Genomic DNA, 21,511 nt, shown 5'->3' on the forward strand with positions numbered 1-21,511 from the left:
TTGAGATGCCTGGGTACTCTTTCTTCAGTGAAACGTAGCTTTACAATAAAATGTCAGGAAACCCACAGAGAGAAATCAGTTTACTCTGAGTTGGGTTTCCAACCAAAATTCTGGCATTTTATTGTAAACCCAATATTTTCTCTGGAATTTATTTGTATACTTAATGGCGAGGACCTGGATGGATGATGCTAGAGTCTAGTGGTCTGGACTCTTGGCAGGTCCAACAGTACATCTGTTTGTAAGATATGTCTCTTTTGGCATACAAATGAGTTGTGGGCAAGAGCTTGCACAGGAACTTTGAAGAGCCTCAATTATTGGGGAGGAATTTCTGTTCAGATTCTTGGGATTCCTTCATTCAGGGTTGAGTTGAACGTATTAATGGATTTCACTGACAGAACTAAAAGTGCAGTAACGTAAAATAATAGTGTACACATTCACTTCAGGTGAATGTGTCTTTATCCAGGCTAGAATAGGGTTCCCTTTTTATCCATGTGTAAGAACTGCAGATGCTGGTTTAAATCGAAGGTAGACACAAAATGCTGGAGTAACTCAGCGGGTGAGGCAGCATCTCTAGAGAGAAGGAATGGGCAACGTTTCTAGTCAAATTCAAAATTCAAATTTAAATTCAAATTCACATTTATTGTCACATGCGCCACTTAATGTTTATCACATTACAGTACAGTGATATTTGAGTTACCATACAGCCATACAATTAAAAGAACACAACATAAATGTTTGGCTGATGCAGTATAATGTGGATAAATGTGAGGTTATCCATTTTGGTGGCAAAAACAGGAAAGCAGACTATTATCTAAATGGTGGCCGACTAGGAAAAGGGGAGATGCAGCGAGACCTGGGTGTCATGGTACACCGGTCATTGAAAGTAGGCATGCAGGTGCAGCAGGCAGTGAAGAAAGCGAATGGTATGTTAGCTTTCATAGCAAAAGGATTTGAGTATAGGAGCAGGGAGGTTCTACTGCAGTTGTACAGGGTCTTGGTGAGACCACACCTGGAGTATTGCGTACAGTTTTGGTCTCCAAATCTGAGGAAGGACATTATTGCCATAGAGGGAGTGCAGAGAAGGTTCACCAGACTGATTCCTGGGTTGTCAGGATTGTCTTATGAAGAAAGACTGGATAGACTTGGTTTATACTCTCTAGAATTTAGGAGATTGAGAGGGGATCTTATAGAAACTTACAAAATTCTTAAGGGGTTGGACAGGCTAGATGCAGGAAGATTGCTCCCGATGTTGGGGAAGTCCAGGACAAGGGGTCACAGCTTAAGGATAAGGGGGAAATCCTTTAAAACCGAGATGAGAAGAACTTTTTTCACACAGAGAGTGGTGAATCTCTGGAACTCTCTGCCACAGAGGGTAGTCGAGGCCAGTTCATTGGCTATATTTAAGAGAGAGTTAGATGTGGCCCTTGTGGCTAAGGGGATCAGAGGGTATGGAGAGAAGGCAGGTACGGGATACTGAGTTGGATGATCAGCCATGATCATATTGAATGGCGGTGCAGGCTCGAAGGGCCGAATGGCCTACTCCTGCACCTAATTTCTATGTTTCTATGTTTCTATGTTAAGGTACAGTGATATTTGAGTTACCATACAGCCATACAATTAAAAGAACACAACATAAGAGACCCTTCTTCAGACTGAGGAAGGGTCGAGACCCGAAACGTCGCCCATTCCATCTCTCCAGAGATGCTGCCTCACCCGCTGAGTTATTCCAGCATTTTGTGTCCATCTTCCTTTTTTATCTACATGTTTTAATTCAAGGAACTGTTGTGTAAATACATTTTCAATTCCAGGTTTGACATTGCACACAGCTAAATGAAGTGAATTTAGATACATGTATTTCAAATTTGTAGATTAAAACATAGAAGCCTAGGGAAGGTAAAGTAGCAAAATATTTTAGTTTAGAGTCACGTGTACCGAGGTGCAGTGCTAACCATTGAGCGGAAAGATAATACGTTGTTACAATCTAGCTATCCAGAGTGTACAGATACATGATAAAGGGAATAATAATGGTAATGTTTAGTGCAAGATAAAGCCAGTAAAGTCCGATCAAAGATAATTCGAGGGTCTCCAATTAGGTAGATAGCAGTTCAGGACTGCTCTCTAGTTGTTGGTAGGATTATTCCGTTGCCTGATAACAGCTGGGAAAAAACTGTCCTTGAATCTGGAGGTGTGTGTTTTCATACTTCTGTACCTCTTGCCCGATGGGAGAGGGGAGAAGAGGGAGCGGTCAGGGTGTGACTCTCCCTTCATTATGCTGCTGGCCTTGCCGAGGCAGCGCCAGGTATAAATGGAGTCACTGAAAGGGGGGTTGGTTTATGTGATGGTCTGGGCTGCGTCCACAATTTGCAGTAATTCCCAGGACAAAAGCAGGGACATTCTTGCTTTTATTTTATAGAATTTTCTATAATGATTGGTGTTCCAGATAATACTTCTATATTGGTTGGTGTTCTAGATAATGCTTCTATACTTTATATATTGATAGATGTCCTTGATAATGCTTCTTTGCAAATATTATACTGGAGGCCAGAACAAATAGCAAACAAGGAATGTTCGTAACTAATAGATTTGGAAATCTGAGAGCTTGCTTTGGTGTCCTTTTATTATGAGCACATGAAAAGAAATGTTCGCTGGAGCCTTGAATCGTAGATGAGTGGTGCACCTTTAATGAGCTCAGCGCATGGGTGATGTGTGAAAATTTCACGCTGTTTTAACACAAATAAAGCAGACCATCCAATGACTCTGTTTATCAGTTTGGACTAAGGTATCTAGCACAACTATTTCTTCAATTTTCAGCATAAGAGCAGTCACCAGTGGTCAATGCAATGGGGGGGGGGGGGGATCACAGCCAGGGATGACATTTGTTCATAGAATTCTCACCATGGAAAGTGGCACCAGACCATGCCATTGTCATTTAATAAAGTATTATCCTAAGGCTTGGAAGTGTACCCGGAGGTCTGCAAATCTCTTGTTGAAAATCCAGGTGCCTTCTCTAACCCCTGCTATATCATAGCTTACTTCAACTTTTCCAAATTTACAGAACAATTTCCATCAGTATTTGCAAAGAATAAGCCTCCTATTTAAGTGATGAAGGCATGGTTTCAATTAGTTCATTCAGGTCACTGGCTTCAACAGGTCCTTGGACCAGGTGCAGTAGCAACTGTGTGTATTGTACACGTATCACCTTTATAAGCAGGAGCAGAAATATGCAGGAACTGCAGATGCTGGTTTACAAAAAAAGACAGTGCTGGAGTAACTCAGTGGGTCAGGTAGCATCTCTGGAGGGTACACAAAAATGCTGGAGTAACTCAGTGGGTCAGGTAGCATCTCTGGATGATACACAAAAATGCTGGAGTAACTCTGTGGGTCAGGCAGCATCTCTAGAGGACATGATATTGAGGAATATGATGTCATCCTGTAGCAGGTTACATGGATGAGGGTTAACCATGTGTCACAATCCCATTGCAAGTTGCTGTCCCCAGCTGTCTATCCCCCAGCTGGGCAGGTAACAAGATTGGCAGTAACCCAGTCCCACCTCTATGCCAGCTCCAGCAATCTGCCTTGGGTGAGCTTTGGCACTCTCTCCATTTATGAAACTCTTTAAAATCTCTTTTTCCTCTTAATTTATTTTGTTCAATGAGAAAGCTCTTATATAGCCCTTTTGAGGTACCTTGGGAATTTTCTACAATATAAACACCATATAAATTAAAAATATCTTTATTATTGTTGCTTTATAAGTAAATATGGTTTGTAAATTCAGATTTAGAAGAATACCTCAGTTTTAATCCATTAAACATCCATCTCAGTCTGGTGGCAACTGCTCTGTTCTTGACCGCCTGAACCTGCAGAGAGTGGTGAACGCAGCCCAGTCCATCACAGGCAGCACTTCCTTCCTTCCATCCAGTCCATCTTCATGATATGTTGCAGCAACAAAGCTGGAGGTATCGTCACGGATGCCTACCACCCTGGCCATTGGTGAAACAAATGATGCATGTACTTGCTTTTACATTTGGTAATAGTATTGTTGTCAAAGCATAATGTGAATTGCTATTGAAAATGTGACTAGAGAAGGGATTGTGAACGAGTTAACCGGTTAACAACTTACTGCTGTTAATAAGATGATATTGAAGTTTGTGTTGTAGACCACTGAAAATTCAAGGCGTGGTTTAATACACTTTAGGTTCATTTTTAAAAATACAGTGAACTCCCTTGTGTGTTCCTCTTGGCATGACTCACTGGCTGGTGATCAGAAGCGGAAAGCCGGAGTCCGTTTTTTTCCAATCTTTAACTCGGGTGTGGTGCCAGTTACGGTACGCCTCCAACCCCCCCCCCCCACAAAACCACCTCTTGGGCCAGACGCAGAGCTCATGACCCAAGACATTTACTCTGCAAATTACTACACTGTGAGCTCTGACATTGGTCGAGATCTTTTTTAAATCTGGTGTGGCTTGTGTAAATGTCACATGACAATTTTTTCCAGTCCACATCTCCCGTTACTGGAAATGGAAAAGGATGGTCATTATCACAAGATGACTGGGGAAGCCGTGGACTGCCCTCAGTCACCTGGTTTTCCAGCTCCCCTCTGGAGTCTGCAGTAGCTAAACCTTTTGGAACTTGGTAAAAAAAACACAGAGTGTTTTCTGTTCTGCCTTTTGCCAAAAGTGCACAGTAATAATTGCAATAATAACTGCATTATTGGTTTCGGAAGATGAAATCAGACTGGGCCTGCAAGAAATTTAAAGAATGCAAGAAACAACACAAGCAGGGAATTAGCCAAAAGGGGCCATGACATGCCCTTGGTAAAGAAGATTAAAGTGAATCCCAAGGCATTTAATACTTAAAGTAAAAACAAAAGGGTAACTAAGATTTAGGGTTAGACAACTCAAGGATAAAGGAGGGAATTTATTCATGGAGTTAGAGGATGTAGTTGTGGTACAAAATGAATACTTTGCATTGGTATTAACCATGGAGATGGAGTAGAGGGGAATACTAACATCCTAGGGCATTGTGAGGTCAAGTGGTGTTGGGTCTTTTGAAGAGCATTATCTATATTACTAAATCTCTGTTCTTGACCGCTTTTGGCCTTCTGTGCTGCGATTTCCGAGAGAACGCCTCCACCTACGGCCGTCATTTTGGCAACCTCGTTCAGAGCTCCCCTCCGCCGCATGTGTGCAGAGGATTTTTCCCATCGGTGAAATATGACAGAGATATTAATGTTTTTACAAAATTCCCCATTCTCTCTGCTGCCCCTGCTGGAGGGAGGGGGAGGGACTATAAAACCAGGAAGTGGTGTGCCTCAATCAGTCTCTGCAAGTGCTGTGCCTCAATCAGAGCTCTAAATGACACTGAACAAATGTCGCCACAGCTGTGAGTACCCATAATGTGGTTTGAAAATGAAAATATGGTTAGTTTGAGGGGAAAAAAGCACTGCCTGCAAATGGTTGTTTGGGGGGTTTGGGTTGAGTAAAAAGGCACCCTCTCTCTCTCTCTCTCTCCGCTCCTCTCTCCCCCCACCTCTCTCTCTCCCTATCTCTTTCTCTCTCTCTCCCCCCCTGTCTCTCTCCCTTTCTCTCCCATCCACTCTCTCCCCACCTCTCGCTCCCCACCCCCCCTCCCCACCCCCCCCTCTCCACATCCCCCCCTCTCCCCATCGCCCCCCTCCTCTCCCCCCCTCTCTCCCCCCCCTCTCCCCCTACCCTCTTCCCTCCACCCTCCCCACTCCCTCCCACTCCCTGCTCCCCACATCTCCCCCTCTCTCTCACCCTCACTCTCACCCTCTCTCTCCCCTCCTCTCTCTCCCCTCCTCTCTCTCCCAACCTCTCTCTCCCCACCTCTCTCTCCCCACCTCTCTCTCCCCACCTCTCTCTCCCCACCTCTCCCTCCCCACCCCCCCCCCTCTCCACATCCCCCCTCTCCCCATCACCCCCCCTCCTCTCTCCCCCCCTCCTCTCTCCCCCCCTCTCTCCCCCCCTCTCTCCCCCCCTCCCTCCCGCCCCCCTCTCCCCTCTCTCCCCCCCTCTCTCTCCCCCCCCTCTCTCCCCCCCCTCTCTCCCCCCCCTCTCTCTCCCCCCCTCTCTCCCCCCCCTCTCGCCCCCCCTCTCTCCCCCCCCCTCTCTCTGCTTCCCCCCCTCTCTCCCCCCCCTCTCTCCCCCCCCTCTCTCCCCCCCCTCTCTCCCCCCCCTCTCTCCCCCCCCTCTCTCCCCCCCCTCTCTCCCCCCCTCTCTCCCCCCCCTCTCTCCCCCCCCTTCTCTCCCCCCCCTCTCTCCCCCCCCTCTCTCCCCCCCCTCTCTCCCCCCCCTCTCTCCCCCCCCCCTCTCTCCCCCCCCTCTCTCCCCCCCCTCTCTCCCCCCCTCTCTCCCCCCCTCTCCTCCCCCCCCTCTCGTCCCCCCCTCCTCATCCCCCCCTCTCCTCTCTGGCATCTCCCCCCCCGCTCTCTCCCCCCCCTCTCGTCCCCCCCCTCCTCTGCCCCCACCCTCTCTCCCCCCCCTCTCTCCCCTCCTCTCTCTGCCTCCCTCTCTCCCCCCCTTCTTCGCCCCCTCCTGCTCTTTCCCCCCCCCTCTTTCCCCCCCCTCTCTTCACCCCCCCTCTCTTCCCCCCCCTCTGTCTATCCCCCCCCTCTTCCCCCCCCTCTCTCGCTCCCCCCCCCTCTCTCCCCTCCTAACCCTCCCTAAACCCCCCTCCCCTCCACACACCCCTACCGCCGTCCCTCCAACTCCCTCCCCTGCTCCCCACACTCCCCCTCTCCTCAACCTCCCCCCCCCTCAGCACCCCTCTCTCCCCCCCCCTCTTCCCCCCCCTCCTCTCCCCCCTCTCCTCCTCCCCCTCCCCTCCAACCCCCTACCCGCGTCCCTCCACCCTCCCCCTCCCATCCCCTCCCGCCCCCACACTCTCCCCCTCTCAGCACCCCCTCTCTCTCCCCCTCACTCTCACCCTCTCTCTCTCCTCCCCTCCTCCCCCACCTTTCCCCCCTCACCCACCCTCCCTCTTCTCCTCCTCTCCACCCCCATCCCTCTTGCCCCTCTCTCTGTGTCTCTGTCTCTCTCTCTGTCTCTGCCCCTTCTCTCTCTGCCCTCACTCTCTAACCCCCCCCCCCCCCCCCCTCTCTAGATGTGACTGCAAGTTGGGGGCTATGCGTCAGTGGATAGGGTGGTTATGGGGTAAAAGGAGCAAATTAATAATATTAATATAATATCAAGGGGCGTAATTAGCGTGAGTGCGGGGGGGGGGGGGGATAGTTAGTGTGTGTGACGCTGCATGCCGCCTCCCCCCCCACAACCGCACGTTGGGGGACCAGACCCAACGGGTCTGCACTTGGTCTAGTAATTTATAAATTGTATGACCTAAGGCAGTATGGTGTCTAGCTCAGGTTATTGAGAAAGGCAAGACAGGAGATTGCTGGAGCCTTGACAAGAACTTTGCATCCTCTTTAGCCACTGGTGAGGTCATGGAGGACTGGAGAGTAGCCAGTGTTGCATTTTTGTTTAAGAAGTGAATTATGGATAATCTAGAAATTTATTTACCGGTGAGCTTCAAGCCAGTGGTAGGGAAGCTATTGAAGGGGAGTTTTAGGGATCGGATTTGTTTCCATTTGGAAGAGAATCAGCTAATTACAAGTTCACAGGTTATAGGAGCCATTCGGCCCATCAAGTCTACTCTGCCATTCAATCATGGCTGATCTCTGCTTCCTAATCCCATTTTCCTGCCTCCTCCCCATAACCCTTGACACCCGTTCTAATCAAGTGTCACAATTAGCGACAGTCAGCAATGGCTTTGGGTGGGTCTAGTCATGTCCTACAAATTTGGTCAAGTTATTTGAGGAGGTGACAAAAGTGATTAATGGGGAGGGGGCAATGGATGCTATCTACATGGAGTTTATATAGACATTTGACAAGGTCCCTCATGGTAGGCTGATCCAGAAGATTAAGATGCATGTGATCCATGATGAACTGGCTTATCCATAAAAGACACAGGTTTGTTATGGAAGATCGACATTTTGGCTGAAGGTCTGTGATCAGTGATGTTCTGCAAGGATCAGTGCTAGGACCTCCATTGGTTGTAATATATATATATATATGAATAAATAATCAACGGATGAAAATGCAGATGGATTGGTAAGTAAGAATGCAGACATTAAAATTGGCTAGTTTTGAACCGAGAAGGTGGCCATAAAAGTAAACATTGGGATATAGATCAGTTACAGATATGGGCGGAGAAATGGCAAATAGAGTTTAATCTGGGCAAGTGTGAGGTATTGAACTTTCGGAAGTCGAGTATAAAAGGCAAGTATATAGGAGCTTTACCGCATTGATGTTGAGAGTCTCTTCATAGCTCCCTACCATACTACCACCAGAAATAGATTGGCCAAGAAATGTACAGTATGTACCTTCATTCTTCAGGGCTCATTACACAAACCAGAAACACAATTTGAAAAATGATGCTTCCATGAAAAGCATTAACCAGTCTTGATATGGTCCACAGCAGTCAGATCTTTTAATAATAATGATTAAACAAGGTGAATTTTCAACTTCTTCAGTATCATAAGACTGATTTTATTCTCAACATATTTACCCCCCCAAAACAGCATCGAAGGAGTAGAGGAACCCAATCCATCAACTTTAATCACTATGCCAACAAGAAGAGTGCAGCAGAAAGCATGCTGGATGTTGCTTTACTCATGGCAAATGCCTCTCAGCTCAAAGCCGTGATTGATCAAGGATCCAACTTCAATTACTACGTGGCACTTGTCATCCTCATCAGCATATCACTCATATTTCAAGTCGTCGTGGGCATTTTATTAATATTCATTGGTGAGATAAAGTCTGAATTACATAATTACAGTATATTAGGATAATTACATTTTGAATATATGTTTGTTTAGCATACCACAAGTTTCTGACATGAAATTAACTATGTAATGGGATAATCGTGAATTAGTTACAAATGTATTTTAACTCTTTATGAATTAATGAACAGCACCTTATTGCCAAGTGCTTACAGTCTATTAATGAGTGAAGTGTTGAACATTTGCTCACATTTGTTATGAATTAGAATGCTTGTGAGGAGAACTTATTGTCTCCCAATAAGTCCTCCTCTTTACTGATGGTACCCAATCTTCAGCACTGAATAGGGGGGGGGGCTTCAGTTGTAGTCTGTTACCCAAAACTATTGTAGTCTTCAGTCTACTGGGGTATCTCTCACTGTGGAAAGTGAGTTCAGGTTTCAAACAACCCCAGATTGTTCATCTCCGGAACGCAAAGGTCCAGCTCTGAATTGTGCTCTGATATGAAGAAGATCACCAGTGACCAGTAGTGGCATCTCATTGCATGAATGCAAGCTTCCAGGATGTATTAGACCTGCTATAATTGTGCTCTGATATGAACAAGACCACTAGTGACCAGGAGTGGCATCTCATTGCATGAATGCAAGCTTTCAGGATGTATTAGACCTGTTATATAAGACGTACCACCTGGTCACACCGAAACTGCCAGCCTTTGAATTAGTTCCCATTTTAGACCACTCAAGCTTTGACAGCAACACCAATGTCCATTACTTGTACACAAACAATTAACAGGTCAGGGGTTATGGGAAGAAGGCAGGGAATGCGGTTAAGAGGGAAGAAAGATCAGCCATGATTGAATAGCAGAATAGACTTGATGGGCCGAATGGATTAATTCTGTTCCTATCACATATGAACAGCTATCCAAACATTTAGGCTATTTAAGATGAGTGTGATAATGAAACTGTTGTATTCTGCTCCTTTCTAAATCCATGAGCTAAGCACTACATCCAGGTTAATATAGGCTCATGTGTGCAATTAAGACCAGTATCTGCAATAACATTGGAAATTCACAACAGGTCAGGTGGCATCAGATGAAGAGTCATTGACGTGAAACATTAACTTTGCTTCATTCACAGATGCTGCCTGACCTGCTCAGTATTCACACAATTTCTGTCGTCTGACGTTTCTTGCTTTTCAATACTGAAGGCTGGTGTTTTGGTCTGTACAGCTGGTCAGCATTATTTACTTCCCCTCCATTTCATCAGAGTGGGAACTGAAGACGAGCTGATGACAGCAAGTTGCTTAGGTTAAAGAAAGTGCAAAGCGTCACTTGGTTTATGCTTAAAACTGTTACATCCAGAGAATTTGGTCAATACACAAAAGGCTATTTCACATGTTTTCAAATAATATGAATGCAGAATTTTGCCAAAATGTATATATTTTCAGTTGTAAAAACATGAAAGTGACAGTCTGGTATACACCCAAAAGCCGCTGTACAATGAGATAAGTATAACAAGCAAAGCCCAGCATGGGCACATTATCAGAGAGTTGACATTATTTGTAACCGGATGGACGGACAGATGGGGAAGTGCTCTGGCTGACTGCTGTATAAACAAGGTCCCAGTGTTGTGCCACAGCAGTTTCTTGCTCCCAAAGTAAACAACAACATCACAGATTTGGACTAGGAATCAAATAAAGTGTAGCTATATTCTGGACAGGACTATGGTCTGGCAGACTGAGTGGAGTTAGCTCAAGGATAGCTTGCAGAGGGAGAGGGAAATGTGTTCAAAACACATACAGTTTGACCAAACCAGCAGCAATGGCAGCAAGGTACGTGGTGTACGAGTGCGTGCAGCCTGAGTGACTACTCGGCTAGAACCTCCACTTAGCCCAAGGTAATTGATCCAAAAGTTAAATTGTCCAAACCAGCAGCTAACAAGAAACAGCTATGCTAACAGTTTGCATCGAGCACTATCTCCGGTGAGGGCTCCCCCTTTCATGACACCAGCAGTTGGTTACAGGGGCTCCTGGCAATCAGCAGCTTTCATGCCGATTTGGGGCTACAGCCTCGGAGAGATTGTTCACGGCATACCAGGGATTCAAACTAACTTTATAAAATATTACAGAAGTTGAAGTAAACTGTGAATCCTAAAATATCATAAGCCTTAGTAAAAGTGATGATTTCCTAGGTTTTGAAATAGTTCAGAGGGAATTGGAGGAAACCTACTTTGGGCCCAGAATGTGTTAATTATAGTCTGAAACATCTCTGAAGTGTGACATAATCCCAGTGCAATACAATCAGATGGGTTCATAAGGTCATGTGATAGGAGCAGAATTAGGCTATTCGGCCCATCAAGTCTACTCCATCATTTAATCATGGCTGATCTATCTCTCCCTCCTAACCCTATTCTCCTGCCTTCACCCCTGACACCTGTACTAATCTATCTGTCTCCGCCCTAAAAATACCCGTTGATGGCCTCCATAGCCTTCTGCGGCAAAGAATTCCACAGATTCACCATTCTCTGATAAAGAATTTCATAGAAACATAGAGAAATAGGTGCACGAGTAGGCCATTCGGCCCTTGGAGCCAGCACCGCCATACAATATGATCATCAGTGCCCCGTTCCTGCTTTTCCCCCATATCCCTTGATTCCGTTAGCCCTAAGAGCTAAATCCAACTCTCTCTTGAATACATCCAGTGAATTGGCCTCCACTGCCTTCTGTGGCAGAGAATTCCAGATTCACAACTCTCTGGGTGAAAATGTTTTTCCTCATCTCAGTCCTAAATGGCCTACCCCTTATTCTTAAATTGTGACCCCTGGTTCCGGACTCCCCCAACATGGGAAACATTTTTCCTGCATCTACCCTGTCCAATTCCTTAAGAATTTTCTATGTGTCTATAAGATTCATAGAAACATAGAAAATAGGTGCAGGAGTAGGCCATTCGGCCCTTCGAGCCTGCACCGCCATTCGATATGATCATGGCTGATCATCCAACTCAGTATCCCATCCCTGCCTTCTCTCCATACACCCTGATCCTTTTAGCCACAAGGGCCACATCTAACTCCCTCTTAAATATAGCCAATGAACTGGCCTCAACTACCTTCCGTGGCAGAGAATTCCACAGATTCACCACTGTGTAAAAAATGATTTTCTCATCTCGGTCCTAAAAGATTTCCCTCTTATCCTTAAACTGTGACCCCTAGTTCTGGACTTCCCCAACATCGGGAATAATCTTCCTGCATCTAGCCTGTCCAACCCCTTAAGAATTTTGTAAGTTTCTATAAAATCCCCCCTCAATCTTCTAAATTCTAGCGTGTACAAGCCGAATCTATCCAGTCTTTCTTCATATGAAAGTCCTGCCATCCCAGGAATCAGTCTGGTGAACCTACTCTGTACTCTATGGCAAGAATGTCTTTCCTCAGATTAGGAGACCAAAACTGTACGCAATACTCCAGGTGTGGTCTCACCAAGACCCTGTACAACTGCAGTAGAACCTCCCTGCTCTTATACTCAAATCCTTTTGCTATGAAATTCCCTCTCATATGCCCTCTCATCCTTCTAAATTCCAGTCAATATAAGTTCTGAGATTTTAATTTGAAACATAATTCTTTTATTTTTTTTTATTTATTTTTTTTATTCGAAGTAGATATATTATAAAATGTAGTTACATATTATAGTAAAAAAACTTTTCATATACATCAGTCATACATTATTAAAATTTTCCATTATCAATTACTTCTGTTTCTAGTGTTTTTATTTTTTATAGAAAGAGGGAAAAAGAGAGGGTAGAAAGTTACAAAGAAAAAAGAAGAAAAAAAAAAACACAACAGAAAAACAAGGGAGGTGGAATGGGTTACCTGTAATACGTCAATGGAGATAGGTTCGTAGGTTATAAAGTATAGCTTTTCATCTGTTCCTGAGTTCAAGTTTCAGTTGGGTCCTCGTGCTGTGCCAATCTATCCCTTCAGATAGTTAATGAATGGAGCCCAAATTTTATGGAAAAGATCTTGTTTGTCCATTAAGACAAGTCTAATTCTTTCTAAGTATAGGGTCTCCGACATTTCCGTAATCCACATTTTAATTGTGGGGGTTGTAGGGCCTTTCCAAAATGTTAATATTAATTTTTTCCCGGTTATTATACCGGGTTGAGGAAATTTCTTTGGTTTGTTGTGAGTGTTAATTTGAAACATAATTCAACAAAGGTATTGGATAAAATAGTTGGTGGACAAAAATGCTGGAGAAACTCAGCGGGTGAGGCAGCATCTATGGAGCGAAGGAAATAGGCAACGTTTTGGGTCGAAACCCCTCTTCAGACTGATGTGAGGGTGGGAAGAAGAAAGGAAGAAGTGGAGCCAGTGGGCTGTGGGAGAGCTGAGAAGGGGAGGAGAAAGTAAGGACTACCTGAAATTGGAGAAATCAATGTTCATGCCGCTGGGGTGCAAACTGCCCAAGCGAAATATGAGGTGCTGCTCCTCCAATTTACGGTGGTCCTCACTCTGGCCATGGAGGAGGTCCAGGACAGAAAGGTCGGATTCGGAATGAGAGGGGGAGTTGAAGTGCTGAGCCACCGGGAGATCAGATTGGTTATTGTGAACCGAGCGGAGGTGTTCGGCGAAGTGATCGCCAAGCCTATGCTTGGTCTCACCGATGTAGAGCAGCTGACATCTAGAGCAGCGGATGCAATAGATGAGGTTGGAGGAGATACAGGGGAACCTCTGCCGCACCTGGAAAGTCTGCTTGGGTCCTTGAATGGAGTCAAGGGGGGAGGTGAAGCGACAAGTGTATCATTTCTTGTGGTTGCAAGGGAAAGTGCCCGGAGAGGGGGTGGGAAGGGTGGGAAGGGACGAACGAATTGACCAGGGAGTTACGGAGGGAGCGGTCTCTGCGGAGAGCAGACAGGGGAGGAGATGGGAAGATGTGGCAAGTGGTGGGATCACGTTGGAAAATAGTTAATGGTTTGTTCAGTAACGCGCTTTACAGTATTTATTAATTTGACTTTATGCTGTGATTGCTCAAGTGCAGTTTTTGTTCCTTTCAGTCAAATATGACCTGAATGACCCGAACAAGCAGAGCAGGCTGAACCATCTCAACAACCTTGCCACAGGCATGGTGTTTCTCATTGTCATTGTCAACATTTTCATCACAGCGTTTGGAGTGCAAAGACCACCTCCACACCACACAAATCCACAGTCTTTTTAGCAACGGCTAAACAAGGTAAACTGCTAAATGTCAGCTCCATGAGTGAACAAAGCCTGTACTCAGTATCAGTATATAAAGCTAAGGAGAATGTTGTAAATTGTCTTAAATACGTACAGTGGAGGTGCATAATATCCCATTCAAGTGGCACCTGGGTACCCTCTGCACCGTAAAAATAGTTGTAAACATTTGTGCTTTCAGTACTTATATACTAACCATTTTGAACATAAGGTCATAAGTGATAGGAGCAGAATTCGGTCATTCGGCCCATCAAGTCTGCTCCTGCATTCTATCATGGCTGATCTATCTCTCCCTCTGAACCCCATTCTCCTGACCTCTCCCCACAACCTCTGACACCCATACTAATCAAGAATCTATCTTTCTCTGCCTTCAAAATATTCGCTGACTTTGCCTCCATAGCCTTCTGTGGCAAAGAATTCCACAGATTCACCACCCTCTGACTAAAGAAATTTCTCCTCATCTCCTTCCTAAAATAATTTCCTTTAATTCTGAGGCTGTTAGCTCTAGTCCTAGACTGCCCCACTAGTGGAAACATCCTCTCCACGTCCACTCTATCCAAGCCTTTCACTATTCTGTAAGTTTCAATGAGGTCTCCCCTCATTCTTCTAAACTCCAGCGAGTACAGTAGCAGGTTCTTCATTGAGCTGTCGTATAATCTGCAGTAACTTCCTTTAAAGATATCATGCTCAATGAAGAACCTGCTACTGTTGTAACCAGATTGCTCTTTCAATTAGTTTCCAAGGTTACCTTGACTGTGAACATCCCTGCTTTAGGAACTCTCCAAGTGGCCCCGTGTCCCAATTTGCAGACCATTACCATTGGTGAGGTCACCCAGACCATACTCACAGAGGGCTGGTCCATGAACCTCAGTGGACTGACGAGGGAAATTGAGGCATTGGTCAAAAACAAGAAGGATGCATGGGGCAGGTATAGGCAGCTGGGATCAAGTGCATCCCTGGGAGAGTTTCAGGAACTAAGGAGTAAACTAAAAAAGGATATCATGGGCAAAAAGGGGCCAGGAGATTGCTCTGGCGGATCAGATTAAGGACAATCCCAAAAGATTTTATAAATACATAAGGGGGCAAAGGGTAACTAGAGAGAGAATGGGACCTCTCAGGAATTAAAGCGGTCACCGCTGTGTGGAGCCACAGGAGATGGGCAAGGTCCTCAATGATTATTTCCCCTCTGTATTTAAAGAGGAGAAAGACAGTAGGATGGAGGAACTTGGGGAAGTCAATGGAAGTGTTTTGAGCACAGTGTTACCGTTGAAGAAGTACTGAAGGTACTGTCGTGTATGACGGTAGACAAATCTCCAGGGCCTGATCAGAATGATCCCAGGACATTGTGGAAAACTAGAGAGGAAATTGCGGGAGACCTGGTTGAAATTTACGAGTCGTCCTTAAATACAGAAGAGGTGCCAGAATACTGGAGGGTAGCAAATGTTGTGCCACTTGTCAAGAAGGGCTGCAGGGATAATGCTGTGAACTATAGGCTGGTGATCTTACCACCTGTAGTTGGTAAGTTACTGGAGAATATTCTAAGGGATAGGATATACAGGCATTTGGATGGGCAAGGACTGATTTGGGAAAGTCAGTATGGTTTTGTACGTGGGAGGTCGTGTCTCACAAATCTGATTGAGTTTCTTGAAGATGTGATCGAAAAGGTCGACTAGGGCAGAGCTGTAGATGTTGTGTACATGGATTTCAGTAAGGCGTTCGACAAGTTTTTGCATGGTAAGCTGTTCTGGAAAGTTAGATCACATGGAATCCAAGGAGAGATAGCTGATTGGATAGCAAATTGGCTCCATGGAAGGAAGCAGAGGGTGATGGTGGAAGGTTGCTTCTCGGACTGGAGGCCTGTGACTAGTGGTGTGCCTGAGGGTTCAGTGCTGAGCCCGTTACTGTTTGTCATCTACATCAATGATTTGGATGAGAACATACAGGGCAAGATTAGCAAGTTTGCTAATGATACAAAAGTAAGCGGTTTTGCAGATAGTGAAGATGGTTGTGAACGATTGCAGCAGGATCTGGATCGATTGACCAGGTGGGCTGAGGAATGGTTGATGGAATTTAATACAGAGAATTGTGAGGTGTTGCATTTTGGGACGTCTAACAGGATCTACACAGTAATGGTGGGCCTCTGGGGAGTGTTGTAGCGCAGAGAGATCTAGGAGTGCGGGTACATGGTTCCCTGAAGGTCGAGTCGCGGGTAGATAGGTTAGTCAAAAGGGCTTTTGACACTTTGGCCTTCATCAGTCTGAGTATTGAGTATAGAAGTTGGGAAGTCATATTGCAGTTGTATAAGACATTCGTGAGACCGCATTTAGAGTATTTTGTTCAATTCTGGGCACCGTGTTATAGGAAAGATATTGTCAAGCTTGAAAGGGTTCAGAGAAGATTTATGACGATGTTGCCAGGACTAGAGGGTCTGAGTTATAGGGAGAGGTTGTGTAGGCTGGGTCTCTATTCCTTGGAGCGCAGGAGGATGAGGGGTGATCTTATAGAGGTGTATAAATTGATCGGGTAGACGCACAGAGTCTCTTGCCCAGAGTAGGGGAATCAAGGACCAGAGGACATAGGTTTAAGGTGAAGGGGAAAAGATTTAATAGGAATGTGAGGGGTAATGTTTTCACAAAAAGGGTGGTGGATGTATGGAACGAGCTGCCAGAGGAGGTAGTTGAGGCTGGGACTACCCCAACGTTAAGAAACAGTTAGACAGGTACATGGGTAGGACAAGTTTGGAGGGACATGAACCAAACGTAGGCAGGTGGGACTAGTGTAGCAGGGACATGTTGGGCGTGTTTCCACACTGTATCACTCTATGGCTCCATGGCTGACATTGTCTCTCTATCCAGATATCACTCAAGAGTCACAAGGGTCCAATTGTCATAAACCACAGATCAGTACAGCACAGGAACAGGCCCTTCACCCCACATAGTCCAGTATAGCACAGGAACAGGCCCTTCACCCCACATAGACCAGTACAGCACAGGATAGGCCCTTCACCCCACATAGACCAGTATAGCACAGGAACAGGCCCTTCACCCCACATAGACCAGTACAGCACAGGAACAGGCCCTTCACCCCACATAGACCAGTACAGCACAGGAACAGGCCCTTCACCCCACATAGACCAGTATAGCAGACAGGCCCTTCACCCCACATGGACCAGTATAGCAGACAGGCCCTTCACCCCACATGGACCAGTATAGCACAGGAACAGGCCCTTCGGCCCACATATGGTACAGCACAGGACAGGCCCTTCACCCCACATAGACTAGTACAGCACAGGATAGGCCCTTCACCCCACATAGACCAGTATAGCAGACAGGCCCTTCACCCCACATAGACTAGTATAGCACAGGAACAGGCCCTTCACCCCACATAGACTAGTACAGCACAGGATAGGCCCTTCACCCCACATAGACCAGTATAGCAGACAGGCCCTTCACCCCACATAGACCAGTACAGCACAGGAACAGGCCCTTCGGCCCACATATGGTACAGCACAGGACAGGCCCTTCACCCCACATAGACCAGTATAGCACAGGACAGGCCCTTCACCCCACATAGACCAGTATAGCAGAGAACAGGCCCTTCACCCAACATAGACCAGTATAGCACAGGAACAGGCCCTTCATCCCACATAGACCAGTACAGCACAGGAACAGGCCCTTCGGCCACATAGACCAGTACAGCACAGGAACAGGCCCTTCGGCCCACTTATGCACCAGCAAGGTAACAATTAAATTGTTACTCGCTGCAGCTTTACTGGCTATAACCTATTAAATCAACAATAATACTAGGTAAGCAGACTATACAGGGGCAAGCTGGGGTACCTGGTGCAACTTATATGAAGTTTATGGAGCATTGTTCAGTTTAGTTTATTGTCACGTGTACCGAGGTACAGTGAAAAGCTTTTGTTGCGTGCTAACCAGTCAGCAGAAAGACTATGCATGATTACAACCGAGCCATTCACAGTGTATAGATACATGATAAGGGAATAACGTTAAGTGCAAGATAAAGCCAGTAAAGTCTAATCAAAGATAGTCCGAGGGTCACCACTGAGGTAGATAGTAGTTCATCGCTGCTCTCTGGTTGTGGTAGGATGGTTCAGTTGCCTGATAACAGATGGGAAGAAGCAGTCCTTGAATCTGGAGATGTGCATTTTGACACTTTTGCCCGATGGGCGAGGTGAGACAATAGACAGCATGAGATATGAATGGAATCAATGGAAGGGAGGTTGGTTTGTGTGATGGTCTGGGCTGGGTCCACAATTCGCTGCAATTTCTTGCGGTCTTAGATGGAGCCGTTCCCAAACCAAGCTGTGATGGATCCTGATAAAAATCGGGTCTCAGGATGGCATGACTGACACAGCATTTAATGCTGAGCTGTGTGGACACGACCTGGGTGCGGAGAAGGGGCTTGAATGTTGATGTTCGTGCATGTTTTCAAGATGTATTTTAAAAGTAACTGAAGTACAGATTCCCAATTTTCAGGAATTGTAATTCACATTAATCCTATCAACAGTGTAGTTGACTCAGAAAATCCCCGCCCCCCCCATCAGTCTGAAGACGGGTTTCGGCCCAAAACATTGCCTATTTCCTTCGCTCCAAAGATGCTGCTGCACCCGCTGAGTTTCTCCAGCACTTTTGTCTGCCTAAATAGAATCATTTGTTCCTTTGGGCTCCTTTTAATGTTCAAAGACATCTCAGCCCAGCACCAATCACAACTGATAAAACACCTTCGATTTCTTGGAATCCAGAAATAGCAGCTTGAGAATTATTTATATATTTCTAAACAATAAAAGAATCCCAATTGTTACAGGAATATTTGACTATTAAGGGAATCGTTCAATTTAAATTGACTGATTTCAGCTCCATGACTTTGTGGACACGAGGGGTTGCGTTAATGCAGGAAAGTTGTGTTAATATGATCAATCAACTATTATTTTATTGAAAGGCAGAGCAGGCACGTTGCCAAAAGTCCTGATGATGTTCTCAACAAAGCTGGATTTCTGCTCACTGCAAACATAAATAGCATTAGGGTTATAAATAGCAACATAGATTTTGAACTTACTGCACGTGGGATTAGCCTGTCTGATGAGCCGCTACATTTACTCTCTTCCACCTTTTCCAGCTGAAACACAAGGATCGACAAAAGAAAACAGACCCCAAGCATCACCAGCAGTGTTACTACTGAGGGAAGACTGGCAGTCTCAACTGTAATGAACACAGGATTTTAATAATGATTTGAAAAGTACTTATGATTGTTCAGTTTTATAAATTGTAGCCCTCTATCATTTCCATCAGTATCTTTGAAAAATAATATTAACCATGAATATATGGAGGGTATAAGTTGGCCAGAATATATTTTATAATTTATGAACAAAAGCATCTGCACCTTATAACATAAATTCAAAATTTTGAGTGTTCAGAGGTAAGGAATCAGTAATGAATCTGTAAGCCAGGCATCACAGAGGAATACACACTAGGAATTAGCTGGAAGAGCCCTGATGGTCCCTAGACCTGCCCCACCATTCAATGTCTGCTCCAGGATTCGTCTTCTCGTGCTTCAGTTCTACAAAGCCCTCAGTTCCCTCATCAAGAACCTACCTCCTCTTTTATATATCTTTAATGCCAGTCTATGTACCTGCAATGATCTAGTCTCTACAACCCTTTGGTGTGGACCTGAATGTTAACTGTCTGCCCCCTTACCCTGTGTTCATGTCCACATATATGCAACTCTCCTGCTCCCACATCTGCCTTGTCGTGCCTCTGCAGGACCCAGTATGGTTCCATAAGTTGACCCCTCGTTCTGCTCAACTGCAGATTTGTGGCAGGACACCCTCTCATGGCGGGCATTAGCCAAGTGAATCTCTCCTGATCCATCTCCAATGCTAAAACATCCTTTCTTAAGCTACGGGACCAAAACTGTACGTAGCACTCGAGGTGCAGCCTCACCACAATGTGACAGAATCTCTATTTCTAAACTCCAACCCTATATCACTAAAGGACAATCTTGTCATTTATTCACTTGCTACATCTCCTGCTAACTATTTGTATTTCATGCACAAGCTGATCAAGATTCCTCGCCACTTTACTCATTTGCAATTTATCTCTACCTAAGTCAGTTTTTTGATACCTCCTATCTATATGCTTGACTTGTTAGATCAACCTCCATTTGCCATGATTTTGACCACTCACTCAAACCATCATCATCATAGCAACATGGTGGGCCTGTATCTCCCCATTCTCTCGGATTCCCCTCTCCAATGACTAGTCCTGTACCACAACACTCTCCTTCTCCCTACTCACCAGGCCAGTGCCTGTCTACTCTGACGTCTTCCTCTCTCCACTCACTAGGTGACTGTCTTCGGTTCAGAATGTTGTTGGGTTTATAAATCTGCCGGCTCTTTTGATTTGCAACAAAACACATACATGTACCATGGTGTGTTTATGATGTGGTCATACATGGACCATGGCGTGCTTAAGATGTGGCCATACATGCATTATACAATGCCAGGCCTTTATAACATTTCCGTACAAGATATGAATCACTGCTTTTTTAGCCACTCGGGTCACTTATGTAATTGGAGCAAATGCGGGATAAATTTTCAGGAAAATGTTGCTTCTCTTTTTCCCTTTATTTGACTAAAGAGCTAAAATAATTCTTGATGTCGCTCTACTTTTACATCATTTACATTTATATAAAACAGTCTGGGATTTCCTTTTCTCAATCCTCTGCCTCTTAAAAGAACATTTTTGTTTCATCAAATATCATTTTCTTTCTTTTTACATCCTGCCCTGTTTATTGTACATTATCCATGTATTAGAATCCTTTTCCAGTTACACCTTTTATGTTTCTTGTAATGCATGAGCTGGCACAACAGCAATGTCACATCATTCCTAACTGTTGCCCCATATTCTTAAACTCTAGGGATTCAAGATAGTGTTGAGGAAGGACATCCTCCTAATTTGAGGAAGGACATCCTTGTGATTGAGGCAGTGCAGCGTAGGTTCACGAGATTGATCCCTGGGATGGCGGGACTGTCATATGAGGAAAGATTGAAAAGACTAGGCTTGTATACACTGGAGGTTAGAAGGATCAGGGGGAATCTTATAGAAACATATAAAATTATAAAAGGACTGGACAAGCTAGATGCAGGAAAAATGTTCCCAATGTTGGGTGAGTCCAGAACCAGGGGGTCACAGTCTTAGAATAAAGAGGAGGCCATTTAAGACTGAGGTGAGAAAAAACTTTTTTCACCCAGAGAGTTGTGAATTTGTGGAATTCCCTGCCACAGAGGGCAGTGGAGGCCAAATCACTGGATGGATTTAAGAGAGAGTTAGATAGAGCTCCAGGGCCTAGTGGAATAAAGGGATATGGGGAGAAGGCAGGCACGGGTTATTAATTGGGGACTATCAGCCATGATCACAATAAATGGCGGTGCTGGCTCAAAGGGCCGAATGGCCTCCTCCTGCACCTATTTTCTATG

General features: G+C 45.2%; 1 protein-coding gene across 1 annotated transcript in view; it reads left to right on the top strand.

Annotated features, from left to right (window-relative positions):
• Positions 1-21,047, top strand: part of ninj1 (ninjurin 1) — a 30,710-nt gene extending 9,663 nt beyond the window's left edge. The window contains exons 2-4 of the mRNA XM_033036530.1: positions 8,597-8,822; positions 13,836-14,011; positions 19,153-21,047. Coding sequence (XP_032892421.1) covers positions 8,597-8,822; positions 13,836-13,996 — 387 coding nt within the window. The 3' untranslated portion in view covers positions 13,997-14,011; positions 19,153-21,047. The remainder of the gene's footprint in view (positions 1-8,596; positions 8,823-13,835; positions 14,012-19,152) is intronic.
• The last annotated feature ends 464 nt before the right edge of the window (positions 21,048-21,511 follow it).

This window comes from Amblyraja radiata, chromosome 18 (assembly GCF_010909765.2).
Source record: "Amblyraja radiata isolate CabotCenter1 chromosome 18, sAmbRad1.1.pri, whole genome shotgun sequence".
NCBI classification, from domain to species: Eukaryota; Metazoa; Chordata; class Chondrichthyes; order Rajiformes; family Rajidae; genus Amblyraja; species Amblyraja radiata.